Below are 18,679 nucleotides of genomic sequence, written 5' to 3'. Positions count from 1 at the left end.
GGAATGGGCGACGTTTTGGGTCGAGACCCTTCTTCAGATGGAAGAAGAGATTTCATAGGAATCTGAAGGGTAGCTCAAAGGGTGGTGAGTGCGTAGAACGGCGCATAGGAGGTTGTTGAGTCAGGGACGATTGCAGCTTTTAAGAAGCAATTAGAAAGGTACATGGAGAGGTCAGGGATAGGGGCTAAATGCTGGCAAGTGGAATCAGATAGATGAGACATGTTGGTCAGTGTGGGCAAGTTGGGCTGAAGAGACAGTTTCCATACTCTATGACTCCATGACTATAATCAGCACACTTAGAGTAAAAACAATCTCCTACATTCCTTCACTGGAGGAAATGTCAAAATAAAATCTGAGCTTCTGAGTTATGGGTGATGTGGGCGTAATGATTTGGTAGGTAGATTGCAGATGGATTGGCAGCTGCCTGATTCATGAGCCCACATTGCTATCACCGATTGCTCTGTCTGTGTGTGATTCCCAATCCACAGAGGGAAGGATGGTTTTAAACAGGCTGAGGATTAGTCATTATGTGAACATTAGCATAGGAACTGGGTCTATGCAGTCCAATGTCCAAAGTCATTGCCATATGTACCGACAACTGACAATTAAATTCTTGAGATAGACACAAAGTGCTGGTGCAACCCAGCGAGTCAGGCAACATCTCAGAAGGAAAAGGATGGGTGACGTTTCAGGCCAGCCCATTCGTCATCCTGAAGACCTTCTTCAGAGTCTGAAGAATGGTCCCGACCTGAAACATCGACTACCTGACCAACAGACCCCCAACCAGTGAGGACAGGGGACAAATCACCCTCCATGATAATCCTCAACACGGGAGCTCCACAGGTTGCGTTCTCAGCCCCCTCCTTTACTCCTTGTATACCCATGACCATGCAGCCATGTGCAAATCCAATTCAGTTTTCAAATTCGCAGACAACATCACCATTGTGGGCCGGATATCAAACAATGATGAGATGGAGTACAGGAAGGAGATTGAGAACATCGTGACCTGATGTCGAGACAACAACCTTTCTCTCAACATCAGCAAGACAAAGGAGATAGTGATCGACTTCAGGAAGCGAAGCTGTACAAATACACCAGTTTGCATTGACGGCGCCGAAGTAGAGATGGTTGAAAACTTCCAATTCCTCTGAGTCAATATCGCAAACAACTTCTCCTGGACCACCCATATTGAAGCAACAACCGAGAAAGCACATCAACGCCTCTAGCTCCTTAGAAATCTTAGGAGGTTTGGCATGTCCCCTACAACTCTCACCAACTTCTACAGATGCACCACAGAAAACATTTTAACAGGTTGCATCACAGCTTTGTTTGGGAACAGCTCCATCCAAGACCACAAGCAATTGCAGCGAATTGTGGATGCAGCTCTGACTATCACACAAACCAACCTCCTTTCTATGGACTCCATTTATACCTCACGCTGCCGTGGCAAGGCCAGCAGTATAATCAAGGATGAGTCGCACCTTGGCCACTCCTCTCTCCTCTTCCATCAGGCAAAAGGTATAGAAGTGTGAAAACGCACACCGCCAGGTTCAGGGACAGTTTCTTCCCAGCTGTTATCAGGCCACTGAATCTTCCCACCACAACTAAAGAGCAGTGCTGAATTACTATCTACCTCTTTGGTGGCCCTCGGGCTATCCTTGTTCGGACTTTGCTGGCTTTACCTTGTACTAAAAGGCATTCCCTTATTATGTATCTATACACTGTTAATTGATCAATCGTAATCATGTATTGTCTTTCTGCTGACTGGTTAGCATGCAACTAAAGCTTTTCACTGTACCTCGTTACACGTGACAATAAGCTATACAGAACTGAACATCGCCCATCCTTTTACTCCAGAGACGCTGCATAACACTGAGTTACTCCAGTACTTTGTGTCTATCTTTGGTATGAACCAGCATCTGCAGTTCTTTGTTTCTACAAATGAAATTCTTGCTGCATCTTAATAAACTGTAAATGCAGTACACCTAGATAATCTTAAAAAAACCCCCAATCATTTATTAACCACAATACTAGTGCAAAAAAAACCAAAGTGCAGCCACAGACAGTCCATGGAAGTTCATAGTTGAGGTTAGTGCTGTGTAGTGTTCAAGAGCCTTTCTGATGTTAGGATGAAGCTATTCTTGAACCTAGTGGTCACAGTTTTCAGATTCCTATACCCTCTACCTGAGGTTACCAGCTGTTGTCAAATGAGAAATTAGAAAACCCGCGTTGAGGAAATAGGAGCACAAGGTCACAGAAAAAAACGTGCAAACTCCACTCAATCAGCATCCCAGGTCGGAATCGAACGTGGGTCTCTGGCATCGCCGGTTTATACCAGTTCTATGTTGTTCCACTTTCTCATCCACTCCCTACACACTAGGGCCAAGTAACCCATAAACCCACACGTCTTTGGGATGTAGGAGAAAGCCCACTCGGTCACAGGGAAAGTGTGGAAACACCACACACAGACAGCACCCGAGGTCAGGATCGAACTGTGGTCTCTGGCGCAGAGAGGCAGCAGCACTACCCGCTGCACTACTGGTACGTGCAAAGCACACATCCAAAATATTTCCGCTGAATGGATAGCACACAACGGTACCTCGGTACACGTGACAATAAACTAAACTAAACCTGGCCGCAGAGAACTAATGACAAGAAACTCCGGTCAGAAACATGGCAAGCCTGACAACTGCATGCCTATGCTGGTGATGACATGAGCAATCATCAGGCAGCTTTTGTTCCCTTCCTTCTCATTTTAAACAATGCAGTATAAACCAGTCAACCAAAAACCACACACATTATCACCCTGGTCAGGTTCCAGTCTCCACGCATTTAACAAGGCCAACACTAATGCAGAAAGATAGCAATGCTGTGCCACATACAGATAAGAATAGAAGTGGACAAGTACTATTTTGTCTGAAGAAGGGTTTCGGCCCAAAACGTTGCCTATTTCCTTCGCTCCATAGATGCTGCTGCACCCGCTGAGTTTCTCCAGCACTTTTGTCTACCTTCGATTTTCCAGCATCTGCAGTTCCTTCTTAAGTACTATTCTGCTCCTGGTCTCAACACAACCCCAATGATGATAAACCCTGCGGCTGCCAATGCGTTGATGAGACCAGAATCTAGGAGCCATCAATCCCACACGGTGCAGATGTATTACATAGGGTTGGAATAGATAGGTTAGATGCTCCGTTTTTACCCCAGAGTAGGGGAATTTAGAACCAGAGGGGCAGCAGAGTGGCACAGCAGTAGAGTTGGTGCCTTACAGTGCCAGAGACCCGAGTTCAATCCTGACTGTGGTTGCTGTCTGTACCACGTGGCTTTGCTCAGGTTTTCTCCCGCACGCCAAAGACGTGCAGGTTTGTATCTTGGTTTCTGTAAATTGTCCCTCGTGTGTAGGATAAAACTTGTGCATGGGTGCGGGTGCACTGGTCAGCATGGACCTGGCGGGCCGAAGGGCCTATTTCCGCGATATACATCTTTAGAATCGAGTCAGAGGAAATAGGTTTAAGGTGAACTCTTTTTTATGCAAAGGGTATTTTATGTGTGTAAAATAGTAGGTGTATGGAATGAGCTGCCAGAGGAGGTAGTTGAGGCAGGTACTATCACAACATTTAAAACCATTTGGACAGGTACATGGATAGGATGGGTTTAAAGGGATATGGGGCAAACGCAGGCGTGGGATTAGTGTAGGTGATGTTGGTCAGTGTGGGTAAGTTTCACTGAAGGGCCTGTTTCTGTGCAGTGTGACCCTATGAGATGCTGCCCACATAACAGGCACTGCGTATTGTGATAACAGTGAGTGCCGTACCATAAAGCTTCCTCATATTACTTCCTCCATTCACACACTGACCAACACTCACCCCTCAGCGTGCTCTACCAAGCCACCCATTCTCTCGGAGGGGGTAGGTAGACCTTCCCCGGCCTCTCCTGGGACTACACGTGTCAGGAGGGGATGTCCAGCTATCTCCAGCCCAGGATCGGCTGATCACCCACTCCAACACACTGCCTCAGCTTTAGTTTAGAGACGCAGCGTGGAAACAGGCCCTTCGGCCCACTGAGTCTGTGCCGGCCACGATCACCCATTTGCACTAGTTCTATTCTACACACCAGGGACAAATTACAGAAGCCAATTAACCTACAAACCTGCACATTTTTGGAGTGTGGAAGGAAACCGGAGCACCTGGGGAAAACCCACGCGGTCACAGAGAGAATGTGCAAATTCCGTACAGACAGCACCCGTAATCAGGATCGAACCTGGGCCTCTGGAGCTGAAAGGCGGCAACTCTACTGCTGTGCCACTGTGCCAGATTGGATCAGGTTGGGCAGACCTTGCACAGATGCCGATGTCCATCACACCCTTGCCCTGCACAACCACCCCTCTTGCTCAGAGCTGCCCATCCCATTTGACCACTCTAGGGAGGTTGCCTGTCCCAATTATACACCCTGGAGAGGGGGCACACACCACCTTCAGTGCGGGGCACACCCCTAGCCCATCTTTTGAACAAGACGTAGTGCAAAGCAACGCATACACACCAGCTGCAATGCACACATCCATTGTAACACCAACCCAACCAAAACCGCAACAGGGTGCATATCCATCCCAACACTGACCCCGACACACACCCAGAGCGGGGCTCACATCGCACCCAATACCAGCCCCGACACACACCCAGAGCTGGGATCACATCGCACCCAATACCAGCCCCGACACACACCCAGAGCGGGGCTCACATCGCACCCAATACAAGCCCCGACACACACCCAGAGCGGGGCTCACATCGCACCCAATACCAGCCCCGACACACACCCAGAGCGGGGCTCACATCTCAGCCAATACCAGCCCCGACACAAACCAAGCCACACACCTTGGGCAGGCTGACCACCCTTAGTATATGACCCACACACAAGCCAACACTAGCCTCGCCCAACAGGATTTACGAAGGGGAAATCATGCTTGACAAATCTTCTGGAATATTTTGAGGATGTAACAAGTAAAATGGACATGGGAGAGCCAGTGGATGTAGTGTACCTGGACTTTCAGAAAGCCTTTGATAAGGTCCAACACAGGAGATTCGTGGGCAAAATTAGAGCACATGGTATTGGGGGTAGGGTATTGACATGGATAGAAAATTGGTTGGCAGATAGGAAACAAAGAGTAGGGATTAAAGGGTTCCTTTCAGAATGGCAGGCAGTGACTAGTGGGATGTCGCAAGGCTCGGTGCTGGGACCGCAGCTATTTACAATATACATTAATGATTTAATATGAAGGAATTAAAAGTAACATTAGCAAATTTGCTGATGACACAAAGCTGGTGCCAGTGTGAACTGTGAAGAAGATGTTATGAGGATGCAGAGTGACTTGGACAGGTTGGGTGAGTGGGCGGATGCATGGCAGATGCAGCATAATGTGGATAAATGTGAGGTTATCCACTTTGGAGCCAAGAACGGGAAGGCAGATTATTATCTGAATTATGTCAGGTTAGGAAAAGGGGAAGTACAATTAGACCTGGGTGTCCTAGTACATCTGTCACTGAAAGTAAACATACAGGTAGGTACAACAGGCAGTGAAGAAAGCTAATGGCATGTTAGCCTTCATAACGAGAGGAGTTGAGTATAGGAGCAGTTGGAGTTCTGCAGTTATAAAGGGCCCTGGTGAGACCACATCTGGAGTATTGTGTGTAGTTTTGGTCTCCTAATTTAAGGAAGGACATTCTTGCTATTGAGGGAGTGCAGCGTAGATTCACGAGGTTAATCCCCGGGATGGCGGGACTTGTGACATATGATGAAAGAATGGAGCGACTGGGCTTGTATTCACTGAAATTTAGACGGATGAGAGGGAATCTTATTGAAACATGTAACATTATTAAGGGAAAGGACACGCTAGATGCAGGAAACATGTTCCCGATGTTGGGGGCGTCCAGAACCAGGGGCCACAGTTTAAGAATAAGGGGTTGGACATTTAGAACCGAGTTGAGGAAAATCTTTTTCACACACAGAGTTGTGAATTTGTGGAATTTTCTGCCTCAGAAGGCAGTGGAGGACGATTCACTGGATGCATTCATAAAATAGTTAGATAGAGCTCTTAGGGCTAGCAGAATCAAGGGATATGGGGAGAAGGCAGGAACGGGGTACTGATCACATGATCAGCCATGATCACATTGAATGGCAGTGCTGGCTCGAAGGGCCGAATGGCCCAATCCTGCACCTATTGTGTGTATATCTATGTACACCTCAGGTAGTGCCCAGCCTGGGGAAAGTCAATGCAACCTGTACACCAAGGCCAGCACCCACCCTACCCGAACCGTGGGGCTGGTCGCCCGCCCACCCACCTTGTCCATCCCAACCACCCCCCCCCCCCCCCCCCCCCACCCACCTTGTCCATCCCCGCCCCCACCCACCTGTTTTTTTACGGACCGGCCTTTTCTTGCCGCTACAGAAGCGGACTTTGGAGAAGACGCCGAGACCGTGCCTCTCGCAGAGCGACTTCTTGGATCTGTTCGGGCTGCTCCGGCGCTTGGTGACCGACACTCGGTCCGCGTTGTTCTCCCTCGCCTGCCGCTTCTGCCGGATGAGAGAGCTGGCGAGAGCCGCGGCCATGGCCCGACCTCGGGGGCTCGAGTGGCCGCTGCGGGCTGGTCACAGCCCACTTCTCCCTTCCCTCCTGGATCAGGGGCAGGGGCAGCGGCAGCGAGCGGGGGCCGGAGCAGGCAGTAGCGCATACATCCCCCGCCCTTCAGCCGCCCCGTGGGCTCCCCGGCATGGGCTAGCACCTCGCTGGACACGACCGGAGAGAACGGTAGAGGGAGAGAGATAGAGAGAGAGAAAAAAAACACAGCGACTGGTCCTCCTGCAACCCTCGGCGGCTCTAGCCCAGGGTCCGCGCCCACCCCGCGTCCATCAGAGCGGGTCCTGGCTGCAGTCCGGGGCGGTGTACACGGGTGTGTGAGCGATGCTATCCCTGGACATCCTCCGCGCCGATCCGGGCACGGCAACTCCGCTAGGTGGGATCACGCATAGTTCCTGGGGTTGTGGCAGACCTTGGCTGCACCTGGATGGAACGAGGCGGACCTCGGGTGGACCTGGTTAAATTGAGATGATCTCCGATGGACCAGGTTGGGTTCTGCTAACCTCGGTTGGACCAATGTGAGTTCAGCAGACCTCACTTGGACCTGCTTGGGTTAAATTGACCTCGGATGGACACGGTCGGGTTCAGTTGAGCTCCTTTGGACCTAGTTGGTTTGGTGAGATCTCCCAACTTCTTGTCCTCCAGATGGCGGGCAGCCCCAGGTGTAATCCCGAGATCGGAGTTCCTCAAAAGCGCATTGAATCCGGGGACCGGTTTCAGAAGTCGACTACAGAAACGGCTAGCCGTGGGCCGCTCCGTGGCATCTTGGACAAATCAAAGACGGTTCTTGGCAAGGAAAGGGTGCCGCAGCCTCCGCTGCCGACACAAAGCTTTTCCGCTCCTGTCCCGTCTCGTCTTGCCCTTTTATTTTCGCAGCTCTCTCTCTCTCTCTCTCTCTCCCGGCGTTGCTACGCAATTGTACGTGAGTGAGATTCGGATGAAGCAACCGTGACAGAGGCAGGTGCCAAAAGGCAGAGAGGAGAACTGCAGCGGCGCCGGGCAAAAAAAAAAATCACTATTCTCATCCCAATCTTGGAATCAATTCCTTACTTAGATCCCTCTCCACCCCCACTCTCTTCACCACTCTCATCCCTCCTTCCCCATCCAGGCACGCACACGCCAGCCGAGGAAGAATGGGACACGTATAAGATTTCTAGCACAGAAGCCTGGGAGAGTCACACACACACAGACACAGACACACACACACACACAGTGATCCCATCACATAGACATAACCTGTCACACACCCTACACCACAGTCCGCGGACGGAAAGGACCGCCACAGGGAGATACATACACACGTTGGGTGTTTAATTCGCTGGAAGACGAACCCCCAAAGTTAAATACTGCAGATGCTGAGCGCTTTTAGTAACGGAGAAAGCGCAAGTCAGACAGCTCCACCGCCGGACAGGACATTGAACCGAAATGTCAACTCTCTCTCTCTCTCCCCGCCTCACTAGGACTGGCCGAAACCTACGGGGTATTTCCAACATTTGGAGATTTAAAAATTCAAAGATTCAAGGAATTCCAGATGCTGGTTTACAGGGGGGAAAAAGGGGCACCAAGTTCTGGAGTGACTCAGCGGGTCAGGCAGCGTCTGTGGAGAACGGATAGGTGACGTTTCGGATCGGCACCCTTCTTCAGACTGAAGTCACTACAGGACTGTGTATTTATTTTTGTAAACTAGCATCTGCAGTTCCTCGCGTCTCTAACTTGAAAAATTGCTTAAACCTAGACACAAGGAGCTGCAGATGGTGGTTTACGAGAAGTCACCAAGTGCTGGAGTAACGCAGCGGGTCCAGGCAGCATCTCGGGTGAACTGGGATTCAAACATGGGAGGTGACATTTCTCCAGACTCTTTTTGAGATTTAGTTATATTTTACTTTTAACTCTGATCGGATGATTTTGCTGTGATCTACCGGGTGGAAATTATTGCTTTAGTTTGTTAGTTTGGTTTAGAGAAACAGCGCAGAAACGGGCCGCCTGAGTCCGCGCCGACCAGCGATCACCCCGGACACCAGCACTATGCTATATACTAGGGACAATTTACAATTTACAGAAGCCGATTAACCTACAAAATTGTACGTCTTTGGAGTATGTGGAGGGGAACCTTTGCAACCGGAGAAAAAAAACACGCGATCACAGGGAGAACGCACAAACTCCATACGAACAGCACCTGGTCGGGATCGAACACGGGTCTCTGGCGCTGTAAGGCAGGAACTCTACCGCTCCGCCGCCCTCAGTGCCAAGGTTGACAGAGGACCGACGCAGCGTGCATGAAAGCACCGTTTAGTTTTTAATCGTGAATCAGAGAGTTACATCTGGGTCACGGGAGGAGGCGGATGTGGGCTCTGATCGCCCACAATTCCGACTCGGTAACGGAAGATTTACCCTGACAAGATTACCCAATGGATAAAGGACTGTGCGTGCCGGCCAAGTCCCATTTGCCTGTATTTGGACCATAGCCCTCTCAACCCTTCCTCTGCAAATCAACTGTCTAGGAGAGAGTTAGATAGAACTCTAGGGACTAGTGGAATCAAGGGATATGGGGAGAAGGCAGGCACGGGTTATTGATTGGGGACTATCAGCCATGATCACAATGAATGGCGGTGCTGGTTCGAAGGGCCTAAAGGCCTCCTCCTGCACATTTTTCTATGTTCCTATGAAAGACACAAAGTGCTGGAGTAACTCAGCGGGCCAGTCAGCATCTCAGGAACTTAAGAACCAGACACCATAGCTTTAGGGTGAGAGGGGGAAATATTTAATGGGAACCTGATGGGGCAACTTTATTCACTCAGAGGGTGGTGGGTACTTTGAAGGAGCTGCCAGAGGAGGTAGTTGAGGCAGGTTCTATAACAACATTGAAAAGACATTTGGACAGGTACATGAATAGGAAAGGTTAAGACGCCTGTTGGCAAAATGTGGGTAAATGGGACTTGTTTACATGGGGCAACTTGGTCGCTATGGATAAAGTTAGTTCGTTTTTTTATTGTCACGTGTAGCGAGGTACAAAGATTGTCGCGTGATGTCCAGTCATCGGAAAGACTATACATGATTACAATGAAGTTGTCCACAGTGTACAGATGCAGGGTAAATGGTGAAATGTTTAGTTGGGCTGAAGGGCCTGTTTTAGACTTTAAACTTTAGAGAGCCAGCACGGAAACAGGCCCTTCGGCCCACCGTGCACGAGCACTATCCTACACACACTAGAGACAACATTTACAATTTGTACCGAAGCTAATTAATTATACAAATCACGAGCGTGGGAGGAAACCGGAGAAAACCCACATGGAAACAGGGAGAATGTACAAATCCATAGACAGCACCGGTAGTCAGGATCAAACTCAGGTCTCGGCGAGGCAGTAACTGCACCATTGTGCCGCCCATTAGTGCTGTATGACTCTAACCCGAGTGAATTCACACCTAAGGACTGGAGGGGGAGCAAATGGACCTCAGTGCCAGGGGCTGCTGAAAGGAAGACGATACTTGAATGTACCAGGGGTCAATAGCAGGCCAGAATGTGACAAGTGGCCAGTGTGAAGGTGTTGTATGACTGGGTACCACTGCAATGGTAAGACGGGGAAGGCCGGTGCCTGTGGACTTGTCACAGAGTCTCACAGCACGGAACCAGGCCCTTCGGCCCAACTTGCCCACGCCGCCCAACATGCCCCATCTACACTAGTCCCATCTGCCTGCGTTTGGTTCATTTCCCTCCAAACCTGCCCTATCCATGTACCTGTCGAAATGTTACTTAAACGTTGCCATAGCACCTGCCTCCTCTGGCAGCTCGTTCCATACACCAACCACCCTTTGTGTGAAAAGGTTGTCTCTCAGATTCCTATCAAACCTCCCCCCCCCCCCCCTCCCTCTCTCTCTCTCTCTCTCTCTCTCGCTCTCTCTAAACCGATGTCCTCTGGTTCTCGATTCCCCTATTCCTAATGTGATCAGCACGACGGAGAGGACATTCCAACACTGTCTAGACAATCTCAATTGAGATGCACACCACGGACCAGACTCCGGCTTTGTCCACTCTTTGCTTTGTCGTGTGACCGGGGCTTCACACTTTTCACAAAGTCCGGAGGACAACAAGCACAAACTGCTGATCCTGACGAGACACGCAGTCGCAACACGTCTGTAAATCTGTGTAAGAAGGAACTGCTGATGCTTGTTTCAACCGAAGGTAGCTGGAGTAACTAACTCAACGGAATAGGCAGCATCTCTGGAGTTTCGGGTCTTCGCGGTCGAGTTCCGCTTTTTTTTAGTTACTCCAGCTTTTTGTGTCTATCTTCCATCAATCTTATTGATTGATTGATTGAAATACACAGCGTGGAGACAGGCCCTTCAGCCCACGCCGACCACCCGTTCACACTTGGTTAGTTTACTTTGGTTTATTATCGTCACCTGTACCGCGATATGGCGAAAAGCCGTTTGTTGCGTGCTATCCAGTCAGTGGAAAGACTCAGTCTGAAGAAGGGTTTCGGCCCTAAACGTTACCTATTTCCTTCGCTCCATAGATGCTGCTGCACCCGCTGAGTTTCTACAGCATTTTTGTGCACCAGTGGAAAGACTATGCGTGATTACAATCGAGCCGTCCACAGTGTACTGATACGTGATAAAGGGAATAACGTTTAGTGCAAGATAAAGTCCATAAAAGTCTGATTAAACATGGTTCAAGTTTTCTAAAGAGTTATTCCCGCTGTCCCACTTAGGAAACCTGAACGGAAACCTCTGGAGACTTTGCGCCACTTCAGGTTTCCTAAGTGGGACGGGGGCACAGATGAGAGGTCAGGTCTGCTCTCCAGTTGGTGAGAGATTTGGTTCAGTTGCCTGATAACAGCTGGAAAGAAACTGTCCCTGAATCTGGAGGTGTGAGTTTTCACACTTCTGTACCTCCTGCCTAATTGGAGGGAGGGGAGAAGAGGGAGTGTCCAGGCTGAGACTCGTCCTTGATTATGTTGGTGGCCTTGCCACGGCTGCGTGAAGGTTGGCCTGTGACTTGTGTGATGGCCTGGGCTGTGTCCACAACTCTCTGCGGTCTTGGATGGAGTTCTAAAGCAAAAGCTGTGATCGTACTTTTATGTTATCCCACTGTCTCATTCACTCCCGACACACTAGGGGCAGTTTACAGAGAGCCAATTTACTAACCTACACACTTGCACGTCTTTGGAATGTGGGTGCAAACCGGAACACCCGCAGGAAACCCATGCGGTCACAGGGGGAGAACGTGCAAACTCCACCCACGGACAGCATCCGAGGTCAGGATTGAACCCGGGTCTCTGGCACCGTGAGGCAGCAGATCTACCTGCTAGGAGGTTATGCCGCCTTTCCATACAGAATCATAACCTCCTATGCAGTTAGAGGATATAATCCTATTGGTGCAGTCAACATCTCAGAAGATATAAAATGTAATGAAGTCAAAATTGTATGAACAATAATGTTAAATCAATTAATCAATGCTTCTCACCCAAAATGTCCATATTTTTCTCATGACATATCTAACAATTCATTTCAGACCAGGGATTCGATGCCAGCAAACTGCTAGATTCCATTCACTACTGATTTTCCCTTTACCCATTATCCACCCACTTTCCATTATGCCACCTAGATTCCACCACTCGCCTACGCACTCGAGGCAATGCACAGCGGCCAATTAAACCTGTTGCTGTTTTGGTGTGGGAGGAAAGCCACGCGGTTACAGGGAGAATGTACAGCTTCCTCACACTCAGACTGCACCCGAGAGATGAGGCCTGAAGCCAGCTCACGTGAGGCAGCAGCTCCACCAGCAGCAGTACAGTGGTATAAATGACAGTGATTCCACTATATTTGGATCTACCGCAGCCAAGACTAGATATTAATTGGCAAAAATACCACTGTTTTCTGACAGGTGGGGACTGTAGGATAGAGAACCTGGCACCCAAAACAGGACCCAAAACTCCTTCCTCTGGCTCTCATTGATCACTTTTATCGGCTGAATGCCCTTGCTTGAAACTAATAAATTGGTCACACTTCCTGCTCTCTGATGAGCCTGTTCCTGCTTTAAAACAAGTGATTGGAGTCACAGAATCCTACAGCAATGAAACAGGCTCTTCAAGCCAACCTACCCAATCACCATCTACACTACTCCCACGCGCCTGCATTTGGCCCATATCTCTCTAAACCTTTCCTATCCATGTCTTTTAAATGCTGTTATAGTATCTGCCTCAACTACCTCCTCTGGTAACTCGCCCCATATACCCACCCGCTTTGTGTGGGAAAAGTCTCCCCTCAGATTCCTATTAAATAGACAATAGGTGCAGGAGTAGGCCATTCGGCCCTTCGAGCCACCACACCCAACCCACTGGGTCCCAGTTCGATCCCCTCGCCCGCTTCCCCCTTCTTTTTCTGCAGTCCCCCCCCCCCCCCCCCCCCGCAGGACCCCCTTCATTCTCGTGAAATGTTGTCTGAAGCTTAGGTAATTAAAGGCCACAATACTCTCCATACAAAGCCAGGCACAAACTAGCACCCGATTTTCAGGCAGTTTTTTCCAATAATTAAAATTCATTTTGGTAGCTCAGGAACATTGTGTGTGGGTGGCTGTGCTTGCTATCTTGCCACCAATCACGGGAATACTGAGATCACATGGATCAGCCAAGTCGTTTAAATCTGCTGCTGTTTTTAGTTTAGTTCAGAGATACAGCATGGAAACAAGGCCCTTCAGCCCATCGTGTCCATGCCAATCAACGATAACCCATCACTTTCCCACTTTCGCATCAACTCCCCTACACATTAAGTGAGATTTACAGAGGCCAGTTAACCTTCATACCCACACGTCTTTAGGATATTGGAGGAAACCAGAACACCCAGAGGAAACCCTCGCGGTCACGGGGAGAACGTTCAAACTCCACACGGACAACGTCCGAGGTCAGGATCGAACCCAGGTCTCTGGCTTTTTGAGGCAGCAGCTCCAACAGCTCTGCTTCTCTGCTGCCCTTTTAGTGTTCGAAAAGGTTTAGAAGGATGCGGGCCAAGTGCAGGCAAATGGGACTAGCTCTGGTAGATACCCTCAATGTCAAGGATGAGTTTGGCCGAAGGGCCTGTTGTCATGTGGCAGAGTGCTTTAGTGGGCAGTGCAAAACTCTAAGAGAAACATGTGCAGAATGGAACTACAGATGTTGGTTTATACTGAAGATGGGCATTAAATGCTGGTGTAACTCAGTGGGTCAGGCAGCATCGCTGGAAAAAAAGGATGGGCGACGTTTTGTTTTTTTCCCCCAGAGATGCTGCCTGACCTGCTGAGTTACACTTGTGTCTAACCAAGAGAAACATAAGTTGTAACCCCTTTGAAACATCAAATCCATTCCCATGCATTCCTTCTGTTTATAAAAGCTCATGCAGTAAATCTCTCCTCATTCATTCATATTAGGTGGAAATCCAAATCAATTAATTGCCAATTATACAATGCAAGATCACATCTCAGGCACAGGTACAATGAAACGCTTGTTTGCAGCAGCATCAAAGGCAAATAGACCCAGACAACACACAAAAACATAAATTCTACATAAATTATAAACTTGCATATATTATAATATAATTAGCATAACTCACACCACAGTTAAAAAGATAGTGCTGGTAGAAACAAATTGCATTTGAAAACAAATCTATTGTAGTGCAAGAGGTCATACATAGTGTTCTGTTGCTGAGGTAAGATTGTACAGAACTCATCGGGACAATCAGCCATGATCACATTGAATGGTGGTGCTGGCTCGAAGGGCCAAATGGCCTACTCCTGCACCTATTGTCTATTGGGATGAATCAGATCGGCACAGTGGCGCAGTGGTAGAGTTGCTGCCACACAGGGCCAGAGGCCCAGGTTCGATCCTGACCACGGGTGTTGCCTTTGTGGAGTTTGCATGTTCTCTCTGTGTCACATGGGTTACCCTCGAGTGCTCCGGTTTCCTCCCACATCCCAAAGATGCACAGGTTTGCAGGTTAATTGGGCGTCTGCAAATTGTAAACTGTCCCTAGTGTGTAGGGAGTGGATGTGAAAGTGGGATACCATAGATAATGTGTAGGATAGAACGAGAGTAGCAGTGATTGTTGGTTTTTGTGGACTTGGTGGACTGTCTGGTCTGTTTCCACGCTGCGTCTCTAAGCTAAACTAAACTAAACTCACGAGGATAGACGGTCAGAACTTTTCTCCCAGGGTGGAAATGTCCAACACGAGAGGGTATAGCTATAAGGTGAGAGGGGGGAAGTTTAATGGAGATGTGCCGGACAAGATTTTTTACACTGAGAGTGACGGGAGCCTGGAACACATTGGTGGTGGTGGTGGTGGAGGCAGATACGATAGGGGTGTTTAAGGGGCTTTCAGATAGGCACATGGCAGTGTAGTGAATAGAAGGATATGCATCATGTACAGGCAAATGTGATCAGTATAACTGGGCATCATGTTTGGAACAGACATTGTGGGCCGAAGGGCCTGTTCCTGTGCTGCACTGTTCTATGTTCTAATCGTTCACTCTCATCATATGCGCTGAAGATGTCAGAAGCCTGAAGTCCCACACCACCAGGATCAGGGACAGTTACTTTACTACAACCATCGGGTTCTTGCGCCGACCCCCACGACCCTAATCATATCTCGGCAACGGAACACTACAGATCTGCTCTTCCACTTGTTTTCACCTTGTGTTTTGCACTAATGTCTTGCTCATTCTTGCACTCGTCTTTTCTTTTTATTGCCTTGCAGAAGTTGTGTGATTTATGTAAATTATATTGCAATTTATTATGATTTATGCACACTGTCTGGTTTATGCATGATTTGTGTTTTTCACACAGAGGATGGCAAGTGTATGGAACAAGTTGCCATAGGAGGAAGTTGAGGCAGGCACTATAGCAATGTTTAAGAAACATTTGGACAGGGACATGGACAGGACAGGTTTGGAGGGATATGGGCCAAACACAGGCAGGTGGGACTAGTGTAGTGGGACATGTTGGCTGGTGTGGGCAAGTTGGGCCAAAGGGCTTGTTTCCACTCTGTATGACATTGGACAAGCTCCTTTCTGCCCTCTTAAATCATAAAAAGGCCTAAAGTAGTAATTCAGCAGGTCAGGCAGCATCACTGGAGAACATGGATAGGTTTCCAGTACGTCTGAAGACAAGTCCTGAACTGAAACATCACCTATCCATGTTCTCCAGAGATGCTGCTTGACCCGCTGAGTTAATCCAGCACTTTGTGTCTTTTTTTCGTAAACCAGTATCTGCAGTTTGTTGTTTTTTTTCCTTTTTCACCTATCACATGCCAATTCATGCCCTACCCTTTCCCTCTCCTCTCTCACAAGATTATGTCACAAGGAATAGTAGAATTTGGCCATTCGGCCCATCATGTCTACTCCGTCATTCAATCATGGCTGATCTATCTCTCTCTCTCTCGTAACCCCATTCTCCTGCCTTCGCCCCATAACCTCTGACCCATACTAATCAAGAGTCTATCTACCTCTGCCTTAAAAATATCCACTGACATGGTCTCCATGGCCTTCTGCGGCAAAGAATTCCACAGATTCACCACCCTCTGACTAAAGAAGTCTCTCCTCATCTCCTTCCTAAAAGAACGTCTTTTAATTCTGAGTTTATGACCTCTAGTTCTAGACTCTCCCCATCTGTTGGAAAAATGATCCCGACCCAAAACGCCCTACCCATGTTCTCCAAAGGTGCTGCCTGACCCTCTGAATTACTCCAGCACATTGTGTCTTTTTCTGGTAAAGCAGCATCCTTGCAGTTCCTTGTGTCTCCCTATTTATAGTCATGCCATGATATCACCATCTGTTGAACCCAAAACGGGGGTGGGAGATTGCAACCTTCACGTGGTCCGCCCTGTTTCGACAAATGCAATCAACCCAGTGTGCACAATCAAATAAGATCAAATAGGACAAGTTGTCCTACAACTTTAGGCTGTGCACGCCATACGCAAGAAGAAGAAGTGGAACCCAAAACTAAACCTCTGCTACCCTCTTGTGTCCACTTGAGGAACAACAGATTGAATTCAGCCCAAATCATCTTTCCAAGTTGATAAAGTAGCTTTGGTGTAACATTGATGCAATCATCCTGCCCTCTGTGTTTAGTTTAGTTTTAAATTGTCCCATAGTGTGTATAGTTTTAACTGGTGTATCGGTGATCGTTGTGTAGGAAGGAACTGCAATGATAGGTGATCACTGGGTGCCGTAGACTCGGTGGGCCGATGGGCCTGCTTCCACATTGTTTTGCACTGGGGTGTAGTACTGGTGGGGATGGGTCTATTGCTGTATAACACTGGGGTGTAGTACTGGTGGGGATGGGTCTATTGCTGTATAACACTGGGGTGTAGTACTGGTGGGGATGGGTCTATTGCTGTATAACACTGGGGTACAGTACTGGTGGGAACAGTTCTGTTGCTGTATAACACTGGATGGAAACACCTCTACTTCTACAGCACGACAAAACAAGACGGACTCACCTGGGACAGGTAGCTGCATCGCTCCAGGCTCAGTTGATGGAGGGTAACCCTGTTCTAAAACCCGTGCAGAGTGGCCGAGTTTGGTGGGTGCCGTGTACCAGAGGGGGTGGGGGATGTGGCGTAATCCCACTGCCACAAAGACAGCACCCTGCTTCACTCCAACGCAACCTGCACGGCTGTCTTCCACCCGTGTTGATCAACAACCCAAACCTGCAGCTGCGGCTCAGGCAGGGAGAGCTGAGCAGCCCATCTCTCCGCTCACTGACACTTGGGATTGTGCTCGAGAGAGAGAGAGAGAGAGAGAGAGAGACTGTGGCCTCTGTGGTGTTGTTCCAGTGAGGAGACGTTTCCCAGTGGACCACATCTTGATCTAGTTGTAAAATGGAGCAACAGGCACTCCCTACCATCTTTACCCCCCCCCCCCCCCCACTCCCATCAGATTGAAGACCTAAAACGTGGTCTGTCAATTCCTTCCACAGATGCTGCCTGACCCGTTGAATTACTCCAGAACTTTGTGTCCTTATTTTGTGTAGACCAGCACCTGCGGTTCCTTGAATCTTTGAATGCTTAAATCTCAAAATCTTGGAAATACTCCGCAGGGTTCAGCCTTTAGACTTTAGAGATACAGCGCGGTAACAGGCCCTTCTGCCCAACAAGTCCAGCGCTGACCAGCCATCACCACGTACACTGCCACTGTCCTACACACTAGGGACAATTGACCCCTTTTTTCCGAAGCCAATTAGTTCATAAATTCATTTTATTGGAGCAGAATTAGGTCGTTCAGCCCATCAAGTCTACTCCACCATTCAATCATGGCTGATCTATTTTCCTATCTCAACCCCATTCTCCTGCCATCATTGTGTCGGCGCGGCTCTGGCTGCAGCGGCTCTCCGGCAGTCCTGTTTGTTTTGTGTTTTTTTGTGTTGTTTATTTTCGTTTTTGGTTAGTCTAGTTTTGGTTTTTTAGTTTCTGTTTTGGTGGGGGGGGGGGGGTTGAAACGGGGCTTGCTGTCTCTCCCTGCGGGGGAATGCGACTTTTTTGTCGTATTCCCCTTCTCTGCCTCCGTCTGCACTGAGGCCTAATGGTGCTGGCGACCTCGAGGCTCAGGAGGCAGAGCCCGCCAGGACTCGCTCCCGTGAGGGCGGCCCGGCTCGGGGCTGGAACGGGGCTTCCGTGAGGGGCTGTGACGCTCCCGTGAGGACGGCCGGCCCGAGGAAGGAACGGTGCTCCCGTCGGAGTGGCCGAGCTCGGGGAGGTACGGCGTTCCCAGCCCGAGGGAGGAGCGGCGCCCGGTCGGGGCGGCCCAGCCCGAGGGAGGAGCGGCGCCCGGTCGGGGCGGCCCAGCCCGAGGGAGGAGCGGCGCCCGGTCGGGGCGGCCCAGCCCGAGGGAGGAGCGGCGCCCAAGTCGGGGCGGCCTGGCGCGAGGCTGAGACAGTAACGGCACTCACGTGAGGGCGATCCGGCTCGGGGCTGGAACGGTGCTCCGGTGGCTGGGACTGTGTTCTGGCGGCGGTGGCCTGAGTCCGGGGTTCGGCCGCGGGCCAGCGGCTGTGTCAGCAGGACTGGTGGACGGCAGCTTCGAC

The 18,679-nt window shown here is 49.5% G+C and overlaps 1 protein-coding gene across 3 annotated transcripts in view; it reads right to left on the bottom strand.

The window, feature by feature from the left end:
* The window catches only part of fgf12 (fibroblast growth factor 12), a 132,828-nt gene that overhangs the window by 67,445 nt on the left and 46,704 nt on the right, over positions 1 to 18,679 (bottom strand). The window contains exon 1 of one of the 3 annotated variants that reach the window (XM_033031755.1): positions 6,402 to 6,838. The exons of the other annotated variants lie outside the window; for them this stretch is intronic. Within the exon in view, the coding sequence (XP_032887646.1) occupies positions 6,402 to 6,600 (199 nt within the window). The 5' untranslated portion in view covers positions 6,601 to 6,838. Of the gene's footprint in view, positions 1 to 6,401; positions 6,839 to 18,679 lie in introns of those variants that run through there. 3 annotated transcript variants of the gene reach the window in all.

This window comes from Amblyraja radiata, chromosome 13 (genome assembly GCF_010909765.2).
Source record: "Amblyraja radiata isolate CabotCenter1 chromosome 13, sAmbRad1.1.pri, whole genome shotgun sequence".
In the NCBI taxonomy this organism is placed as follows: domain Eukaryota; kingdom Metazoa; phylum Chordata; class Chondrichthyes; order Rajiformes; family Rajidae; genus Amblyraja; species Amblyraja radiata.
The sequence above is the reverse complement of the archived record's forward strand: the minus strand, read 5'-3'. Positions and strand labels throughout refer to the sequence as shown.